The 11,125-nt window shown below is 32.5% G+C and overlaps 1 protein-coding gene across 1 annotated transcript; it reads right to left on the reverse strand.

Annotated features, from left to right (window-relative positions):
* Window positions 1-5,765: 5,765 nt before the first annotated feature.
* On the reverse strand, window positions 5,766-6,772 carry LOC110874327 (ras-related protein RABD1). The gene is made up of 3 exons (XM_022123066.2): window positions 6,467-6,772; window positions 6,359-6,390; window positions 5,766-6,277 (listed from the first exon to the last, which is right to left on the reverse strand). The coding sequence occupies exons 1-3, from the start codon at window positions 6,617-6,619 to the stop codon at window positions 6,007-6,009; spliced, it is 456 nt and encodes a 151-aa protein (XP_021978758.1). The 5' UTR covers window positions 6,620-6,772; the 3' UTR covers window positions 5,766-6,006.
* Between the last annotated feature and the right edge of the window lie 4,353 nt (window positions 6,773-11,125).

Genomic DNA, 11,125 nt, shown 5'->3' on the forward strand with positions numbered 1-11,125 from the left:
TCATGTGTATGATGTTTTGATGTGCATTATAACTGGCATGCATGTTTGATTGTGTTTAGATAATCACAGGCAGCATGTTGATCACATGCACCATGTTTAAGTTGTTTATTAGGTAAAAATGACCATTTATATCAATAGCAGCATGTTAGACATCTTTATAAGGTGAAAATTATTATGTGTATTAATTGCAGCTTGTTTGACTGATTTATAAGGTCAGAATGACCATTTATATCATGTGCAGCAGGTTACACCTATTATTAAGGTTAAAATGACCATTTATATCATGTGCAGCAGGTTAGGCTTATTTATAAGGTCAAAATGACCATTTTGGTCATTGGCAGCTTGTATCATTTGCAACATGTATGTTTATATCAATTTGCAGCATGTACCATTTTGGTCATTTGCAACTGGTTTGACTTATTTATAAGGTCAAAATTGCAACAGGTATCATTGGCAACAGGTTTCATTGGCAGCATGTACCATTTTGCTTATTTATAAGGTCAAAATGACAATTTTGGTCATTTTGCAGCAGGTTTGACTAATTTATAGGTTGTTTTTAGATGATCACAGTTGTTCCTTGTGTATTATAACTGTAAGGTGCTTTTAGATGATCACAATTGTTCCTTGTGTTTTGATTTATGTGATAAGGTCAAAAATGACCATTTATATCAATTGCAGCATGTAAATCTTCTTTATAAGGTCAAAATGAACATTTTGGTAATGGGCAACATGTTAGTCTTGTTTATAAGGTCAAAATGAAGATTTTGGTAATTGGCAGCATGTTAGTCTTCTTTATAAGGTCAAAATGGTCCTTTTGGTCATTGGCATCATTTATATTATGTGTAGTAGGTTAGTTCCGTGTTTCTTCACATTTAGTTTCTGCAGTCTTTGACTTTGCATGGTCAAACATTTTAGGCGGGAATGGTTTTGTTTTCTGCAGGGGGTAAGGAATCAAAGAAATATTTAACACGGGGGGTAATACTGTTTCTTACAACAAAGCATATCGGGTAATAAGAAAGGATAATATAGTCATTTAACACCGGGTGTAATACGTTTGCTTACAATAAAGCATAGGGGGTAATATGAAAGGGAATATAGTCATTTAACATACCATTTAACAGAACTGTTAAGTTTTTTGACAGTTGGGGGTAATATTGCAGATTTTTTCATTAGTTGTGGGGTCAGACAACAAAATTTTCCTGGTAGGGGGTCAGAGTGCCAATAGGCTCTAACCTCGGGGGGTAAAATTGTAGCTTACTCTTTTTTTCAAACATTATAGTTTATAAGATATGACAAAAATACGGAAAAGAATTATAAGTTTGTTGTGGAGGAGGAAAAGTGTAGCTAATTATATATATTTTTGTTAAAACTCAGGGATTTGATTGTAATAAGTTTAGGGGAAAAAAATAAATAGTGTTTAAAAGACCAAATTACTTTTATTTTAGGGGTCTTAAAATACATAAATTATAGGAAGAAAAATTCTTATTTTTTGTGTATCTTAAAATACACCTTACTCGTGCATTATAATATAGTATAGATAATGCATAACATGTAAAATAAACCTGCTAAATATAGAAGTGTTGTCCATAAAACAAATGTTACCCACAACACAAACTTAAAACAAGCAATCAAAATACATAAGTCATTTAGTGACCAAAACAACGAGAATACAAAATGCATAAAAGAAGTTTAGAAAAGGGAATATACCACAGAATAGTAATGAAGTTTTAGTAATGTTCTAATTAGGTCATTGATAAAATTTATTGTTCCAATTAGATAATAATACTTTATTTTGGTGTTCTAATGCTAGATATTTTACCTGAATAGCAGGTCATAGTCCTACATAGCATTTATTTAACTTTTTTTTAAAACATGATCACATGGACGTAAATAAAAGAAAATTTAATAAATCAACACAAAATCCAAATCCAAAACAATCTATATCACGCAAATATAATGAATTAGAAACAAATCAAAACCCACAATCAACTATAACAATTGTAAACCCTACCATCCATTCATATCAATGTTCTTCCTCTGTAATCTCAGTCGCATTATCGGTTTCAACAATGGCGAATCAAGAACAATCGTCAGCAACCAACGTCGATCAAGCCTTCGACCAACCGAACAACGATGACGGCTTTTGTTCCGTACCAATCGAACAAGAGGTAATTGTTAGATCTAGCTTTGGTAAAAAAATTGTTGATCTAGCTTTGGTAAAAAAAATTGTTGATCTAGTTTTGGTAAAAATTTACTGAGATCTAACTATTTTTCATGATTTTATAAAAATTTTGATAACTTTTTAGAGATTTTGAAAAAAAAAATCACTTTTTTTTTTTAATTTTTTCGCACTTTTTTAAACTTTTCTACAATTTTTTAAAAAAATTTTTAAACCTATATGGCATTTATGTGACATGTCAACAATTTTTTTAAATAAAAATCCTAAATAAATAGCATGTTGAATGGATGACCTTCTATTTAGGTAAAATATCTATTATTGAAACATCAAATGAAACTTGAATAACCTAATTGGAACAAAAAAACTTATGAGTGACCTAATTAGAACACTCTTGAAACTTGGTTACTATTCTACAAAGTTAACCCGAAAAGAAAACGTTATCTAATATTCAAAATAGAGGTTTCAGCATAAGACTGAACGGTATTGAGGGCGTGGAGAGGGGGCAAGCCTCTCCACGCCTTGCCCACCACCCTGTCGCCTCATCCACCGGGCGATGCCCCTCTTCCAGCCTTGACTTTTAGTCTCATGACCTTTCCCGCTTTTTCTTTCACCACCTTTCCATTGTGCTTTGGAGGGCAAAACCCTTAAAGTCACGCCTACGTAGCAGCCTTACTCTTTCCCACCAGTCTAAACACATAAACAGAAAACAAAGATTATATAAAACTTAACAATAAAAAGGAAGCCTAGACAGCTAACAAAATTAACATTTAGCAATGTGACGTAAACATAATTCAACAGTTAAATATAATAATACAAATATTAATAACAATTTAATATATGCTTATAAAAACAAAGACGATTACAGACTAATGGCAGGTAGACGAGCAACAAGTTGCACCGCTACCCCCTTCTGAATAGCAAACCCTACCCTGCTAAACATAACAATCCTTGAAATATTGAACTAAACCAATAGTTAACAAAATGGAAACCATTTTTTTTCTACATAATAGAAAATATACAAGTGATTTGGAGGTGTAATACAATTCACCAATTCTACTTTGCAGTTTATATATAATTAAGCCTATTTTATTGTAGTTACATTTTAACTATGCCTAATTCAAAATACAAATATAAAATATAGAGTTAATTACATAGTTAGTCCCCGTGGTTTGCACAAAATAACATACTTAGGTATTAATAGTTTAAAATCACCTTCTAAGGTATTAACTTTTCATTTTGTAACGTTTGGAGGTATTAACTTCTAGGGTATTAACATAGTTAATCTATGTGGTTTTTTACAAAATAACATACTTAGGTACTAATAGAATGTGATTTTAAACCTAAAAATAACGTTAATACCTCCAAACGTTACAAAATGAAAAGTTAATACCCTAGAATGTGATTTTAAACTATTAGTACCTAAGTATGTTACTTTGTGCAAATCACAGGGACTAACTATGTAATTAAGTCTAAAATATATTATTAAGTCTTATGTTCCGGTTCTGTCCGGTTTTAGAAAAACAGCTCACCAATTCTACTTTGAATTTAGAAAAACATTACGTTAAGAAAAAAAAAACTAAAAAGAAACAATAAAAAATAAGTAAAAGGAAAAACTAAATGTTCATGGTCTAAAGAATAACTACAATTAAGTGTAAAGAGAAAAATCTAAAATTGAAGGTCTAAATAGTAATTATAATAAAATATAAGAATAAATTTAACTTATAATAAAGAATTCAAACTAATCTCATGTTGGGTATGTTTGGCAAAAGTAGCTGGTGGCCAGAGGCGGAGGATAGTGGGTGTTCGGGGGTGCACCCGCCCACCCCAATATTTCGGTTAGAAGTGTACAAGTTCTGATTTTTCGTCTGAAAATTTTAAAATTATATAGGATCGCCCTCCAGGTTATTTTTCCTAAATTGTATATTCTAAATATTTATAAACTTTGTATATAAATGATGGGTAGTTTGGTAAATATACACTTTGTTTTATTTGGAACTATTATTATTTGACCCGATTTGAATCGAATAGCCAACCCGACCCGAACTGAAATATAACGATAGGAAAAAAAGTTTTTTGGGTCCCATTACTTTACGCCCCCTCGAAACTTTTGGTCAAGCTCCGCCACTACTGGTGGCTGGTAGCTGAAAACTGGAAGCTGGTAGCTGTTGGCTAGAAGCTGGTAGCTGTAGCTGGTAGTTACTAGCTGTAGCTTTTTAGATATATCTGGTGTTTGGTAGAGTAGCTGGAGCTTTTAATAAAATGTATAAAATGACCAAAATGGACATAGCTAAAAATTTAGAAAGTTGGTGCATTAAAAAGTTCCTTATTTTTAGTGGTTAAAATAGTTATTTTTCTCTAAAAGCTTGTAGCTCCTTCTAAACGCTACTAGTAGTAGCTAAACGCTATTAGTAGTAGCGCTCAACCAAAAGCTTGAAGCTCCTAACCTAAAAGTTTAAAGCTCCTTCAACCAAACAAGACCTTTTATTGAGTAGGAGTTTTTTCTTAAAAGGTTAAAGCTAGAAACTCCTAAAAGCACCATGCCAAACATACATGTTCTCTTTTAAACTAAAAATATTTGCTTATATCTTATTTTAATTTTTTATTAATTAATACATGGAATAAATGTACTAAAAAGTATAATTATTACTAATTATACCTTTATAACTTTTTTTATTAATTAATATATGGAATAAATATACTAAAAAGTACAATTATCTACTAGTTATACTTCTGTAATTATCATGCAATATATAATGTCCACGATTATTGTCTAATAATGTTTACTAGAATTACCATCCGCCGCAATGCGACGGGGGATTCATTACTTATGTATCATGTTAGATAAAAGGAAAATGTTTTCTCACATAACCACGAGCCTGTAAGTAAAACCGAGAAAAAAATAACTAAGTCGATCTCTGAGTCGCACGTTGCGACAGACCTATCAAACGGGAAAAAATAGACGCGTTGCGACGGACATGTCAAACAGAAAAAAAAATAGATGAAAAAACATTGAACCCCACACGCACGTTGCAGCGTGTTAAGTCGGAAATTTAGAACGACACGTTAAACGGAGAACTTATGAAAGATTAGAAGTGTATAAGAGACTAAAGTTGAAAGTCAAAAAAGTGTTGAGATTAAATTGCAAAAGATGAAAAGCTTTGGGTTGAAAGTAAAAAAATATTAGAGGAGTTAAATTGCAAAATATGAAAACTTTTGAATTAGAAGTGAAAAATCAAATTAATCAAATAGGTTAAAATACCAAAGATTGAAACTTTAGACTTAAATTGCCAAAGATTGAAACTTTAGAGTTAAAAAATAAATTAATTAAACAAAAGAGATAAATAGATTTAGTTAAATTGATGTTTAATATTAGTATTATAACTATTTAATAGAAGAGATAAATAAAAAATAAGGGTGAGAAATTACCAGAGAATGACACGTGTTCGAAAAGGATTTTTGTTTATTAGTATAGGATGTTTAATAGTAGTATTATTATTATTTAATAGAAAAGATAAATAAAAAATAAGGGTGAGAAATTACCAGAGAATGACATATGTTCAAAAAGGATTTTTGTTTAGAAAAAAATGCAATTTGCGTCCCTGTGGTATGTGCCAAACATCAACCTGAGCCCCTAAATTCATTTTTTGGTTTTTTGAGCCCCTGACCTTATAAATTCATAACAGTTTGAGTCCTTCTGTCACACTGCCGTTTGTTTGACTGTTTGACTATTGTGAAATATCCTTTATACCCTTAATGATACATACATATAATCCCTAATTCCCTAAATTGATCAAACTGTTTCATCTTCACAATTGATAATCACATCTTCACAACTGAAATGTCACTAAAGCTTCTTTCTCTCTAATTCCAAAATGACAACAGCAACAATTTCTTTGCAGAAATATAATTAACATTGAGTGTACTATGATGATTAATGGTGATTGGAGGTGTGAGACGAAAACGAAGATGGGGTCGGAGATCGCTCGAAGATGATGGTGTCGTGAAGTGTGAAGGTAACCACAACAATTGCTCTTCTGCTCAATCGGCTGCCCTTTGATTTGAACTGTGCTCTTGTCGCCCGTTGGCTGGTTACCCATTCTACAATTTCAAACAACCAAAACAAAAAAAATTTAAAAAATCCACTCAAATTATTGTTAAAAAGACCTGTAGCTGTCTTACTTTTTCTTTATCCCGAGCTCATCTGCAAATGCCTGCAGGTCAACGAGGGTTAAACGGTAATTTTTACCAAAGGGTTGACTGAAATGTTACAACATTCTTGTGGCATACCTTAGCTGTTTGTGTGTCCACAACCTTGTTCTCAACTAGATCACATTTGTTTCCAACAAGAAGCTTGCAGACTGATTCATTTGCATATATGTCGATTTCACTCAGCCATTGCTTCACATTGTTGAAGCTCTCCATCTTAGTCACATCATACATTGTTGCTTCTTCTGTGTTAAATCTCAACCATAGAGAGTAACGGTGAACGGATGATAATGAGCGGAGATGTAATATTGTAATGAACGAAGATGTAAGATTGTAATGGAGATGACGACCAGGAAAGTTTAATGGAGAAGAACGGAGACGAATCGGAGAAGGTGAGGATTAAATTAGGGCTTAATAAAGTTATTTGGGGTTTTTAGAAAGGAAGAGATGACAAAAGACGGTCTTACCCCTGGCTCAAACAGTCAAACAAACGAAAGATTGACGGAGGGACTCAAAGTGTTATGAATTTATAAGTTCAGGGGCTCAAAAAACCAAAAAATGAATTTAGGGGCTCAGGTTGATGTTTGGCACATACCACAGGGACGCAAATTGCATTTTTCTCTTAATTTTATTTTATAAATCTCAACTATTTAAAAATAAATAAATAAAGTCAGCCAACATGGCTGCTTAACGCCGCTAATCCACGCCCCAGTTTTTTTGGGTGGTTCGGTGGACCCAACTATCGCCACGTGTCGAGCAAAGCCTCTAACCCAAGCCTCCTCACTCCCCGCAATCTTATAGATATAAATTATACATATATATACATATGGGAAGGTTCATTTGAGAAGAAAATTTAATTGAGAAGAAAAAGAATAAAGGGTACAATTGTAAAACATTAAATATTTTTTCATTTATCTCATTTATTATCATTTTTGACTAATTAATTAGTCATAAAAACTTTCATCATCCACACTAATGTTTTTTGACTACACACATCAAAAGTTACCTACACCTTTGAAATTTACCCTACACATGTTGAAATTTATCCTACACAACCCGTAATTTATCATATACACATTGTGATTTATCCTACACTCTAAATTATTATATTTTTTTTTTTGAAAAATATATATTTTGAAGATAAGTTACAAATTTTAATGTAGTTAGCTATTAAGAAGAAATACTATTAATTAATGATCTTTATAGGTTTACCATATTACACTTATAGTAACATTAAATACTTATATTAAATGAAGTAAAATGAAGCATTGTTATTGGTTAAAATTTTTCTTTTTTCTTCTTACAAAAAGTTTCTTCTCATTTGAACTCTCCACTATACACATATATATATATATATATATATATGTTAATTTTAATTGTTATTTATTTATTTAATTATTTATGACACATTAAATTAAGTTAGATCACGTTTATCCATTAAAATAATTTGAGGAATTTAATTAAGAAAACATAAAATGACATTACTAAAAAGATGACACGAAAAAGTGTCATAATGTTTTTTGTTTAGGTTAAAAAGATACACACAAAAAAAGTCATAAATTTATTGAAATTTTTAAAATTATGACAAATTTTTTTTCTTGACACACGTTTTCGAATGTCATAAAATGAATATGTGTCATTGTTTGCGTGTAAAGATAAATCTTGTTTTTTTATGACATTAAAAAGATGACACCCACAAAAAAAATGTCATAAATTTATTGAATTTTATAAACCATGACATTTTTTTCTTGACACACACTTTCGAATGTCATAAAATGAGTGTGTGTTATTGTTCGCGTGTCAAGATATGTGTATTTTATAGTAGTGGTGGAAACTTTAATACGAGAACTGCACTGAGTTGTGAGAGGCGCAAGAACTTTTTGAATTTTTTAGCCTTTAATATCTATGATAATAAAAATTAACCAAAAATGATAAAAGAGTAATCTTTTAATTTACTAAAAGTTGTAATATGTGTCATGAATTTAGACGGTAAAAACAAATTATATGGGATCTTAGTATAACGATCTCACCTGATTTACCAAAACAAAGACCCCAAGATCATTTTTATGAACAAGATATTTAACCAATTTATAACTCGTTTACCAAACTAAATGTCATTATCGAACTTGGTTTAAACCAATATAACAAATCTATTGACTAACATAGCTCAACAATTTAATGTGGTTTCAATCTTAAATCCCAAGTATTACTTGTTTCAATCTTAAAAAAATACAAAATGATATTTCGTATGACTTTTTTGGGTTTAATGACCCTCGACCCACAACCCTTATAAATACTACCGATGACAATGGGACAAGATTAGTAACCAGTCTCATACTCAATTGTAAAACCACGTTCAGGGTATATTTCAAGTAATATCTGTCATGTAATGGATATATCCATTTAGAGATGGGCATAATCGGGTATTCTTAAAACCCGGAACCGGTTCTAACCCGGAATCGGGTATGGATACAAGTGAGTGGAACCGGGTCTGGGTACAACCCGGGTACACATCAATATTTTTAGAACCGGTGTAACCGGTTTCGGGTACAATGGAACCGGGTCCGGGTACTGTGTGGAACCGGTTACAGGTACTATTTGGAACCGGTTACAATGAGTATTTCAATAAAGCTGATGGTTACTGTTCAGAACCGATTCCACTAAAAAAGCTGTTTTTTTTTAATTTTTGTACCGTTAGGAACCGGTTTTCAAATATAAAAATCGATTTCGGTGCATACATTTCAATTTGCATCCAATCCATCCATCTTCTTTCTTCTGTAAACACATTCAAAGAACAATATGGCATCAGAAGAAGGAGTTGTTTTGATTTTAGAAACCAAGCGTAACCCCGCAATTTGAAAATATTTTGATTTGTGTTTGATGTCGGATAACCATGAGATGGCTCGGTGCAAGAATTGTGGGAAGTTCATGAAGGCAGCAAACTCCACCCTCAAGAAGCATACCAACAAACATTGCCCGGTGACAAAGGCAAAAAAGGAAGAAAAGGGCGAAGGATCCGGTTCTTCTAATGTGTAGTTTGGTGGATCCGTTTGTTTACTTATGTTTGATGTGTTATGTTTTATGTGTGATGTTTGTTCAACTTTGTTGGTTTAACTTTATCAATGTAACCGTTTCGTTTGTGAAATAAAAGTTCGTTTGTGAAAAAAAATTCGCATATATAATCCTTTAAGTAGTACAAAATCGGTTCCTTCGGGACTCAAAATCGGTTCGCATTTGTTTCGTAACAGAATCGGTTCCTCGGGACTGATCAGAATTGGTTCCTTCGGGACTGATCAGAATCGGTTCCTCAAATTTATTTTTTTGCTCGTTTGCTTGAGGACGGTGCGGCACTTTCACTTGCGCTACGCTTTGGTGCGGGCACTTCGGTACAATCGTCTTCGGAATCATTGGTCTCTACCTCGTCTTCCTCTTCCTCCTCTTCTTCAATAATCTTGTGCTCCAACTCCACCTCGTATTCGAGACTCGACTTATGTTGAACACGATCAACGCCGTCCAAATGATCTTTTAGGCAAATTGCCATCTCTAGCGACTCCGGGGTTAATCTTGTTCTTCTAATCGACAATACCCTACCACTAAGAGAAAAAACACTTTCCGAAGCTACCGTGGAAGCTTGGACCGTTAGTAAATCACGAGCCATGGTGGCTAGAATCGGGAATTCCTATTCTTTAGACTTCCACCATGCGAATATGTCAAAACTATTATACTCCTCGGCCGTCAGAGTAAGTGCATCATCCCTTAATTTATATCGGCCGAGTTCACTAGATGGTTCGTTACCCCTTTGTTGTTTCGCCGTTTCGTCTCTAACGACGTTCAACATGGTTATGATGGGGTCGGCAATTGTTTCATCGTTAGAGGCCGAAGATGAAGCCCCATAAAAAATGGTATGATTGTTTCCCCATACTTATTTAAATAATGATCATAAAGTTTATTCAAAGATTCGTCGAATAGTTTTTTAGTTTTGGCTTTCAATGTTGGATCCTCCTCGTGCATATCCAACTTGTCGTAAATTTCATCAACTAAGGCGTTAACACCCGCTACATTTAAAATTGGGTTTAAAGCGGCGGCACATAAAAATACGGGTGGTAAATCCAAAAAATATTTTTAAAATTTATTGATCATTGGTGTCAACATGTCAAATTGAGTTTTCAAACTTTTAAAATTAGTTGTTATCAAATACAATTCGGAAATAACTCGAGAACTAGTGGGATAATAAACACCGGAAATTAAAGTTGTTGATTTTTTGAAAACTTTTAAAAAATTACTAAGTGTTTGAATGTTATTCCAAGCCGTGTCGGGAAAAGGGTCGACTTGGTAGTCATCACTTAAAGTTGTATGAAATGCTTTTAAAGTGCCCATTTGTTTTAAAGCCATTTCAAACATATGACAAGTTGAATTCCAACGAGTTGGAATATCCCAATTAGGACCAATTAATTTTTGGTTAACTTCTTTACAAAGTTTTTTATAATCTTGATATCTTTCTTTACCACTTTTAAAAACATCTTGAAGCATAGTTCTAAAAGCTATAATAAAATCCGCTACAAATTTATTTTTTAAACCATCTTGCACAACTAAATTAATAATATGAGCAACACATCTTGTGTGGAAAAAAGCACCATCACAAATTGGTTTGTATTTCAACTTTAGTTTTTGGATCGCATTTGAGTTGTTTGAGGCGTTATCGAAAGATATTGAAAATATTTTATCCTATAAACAATATTT

Source organism: Helianthus annuus, chromosome 9 (genome assembly GCF_002127325.2).
Source record: "Helianthus annuus cultivar XRQ/B chromosome 9, HanXRQr2.0-SUNRISE, whole genome shotgun sequence".
NCBI lineage: Eukaryota > Viridiplantae > Streptophyta > Magnoliopsida > Asterales > Asteraceae > Helianthus > Helianthus annuus.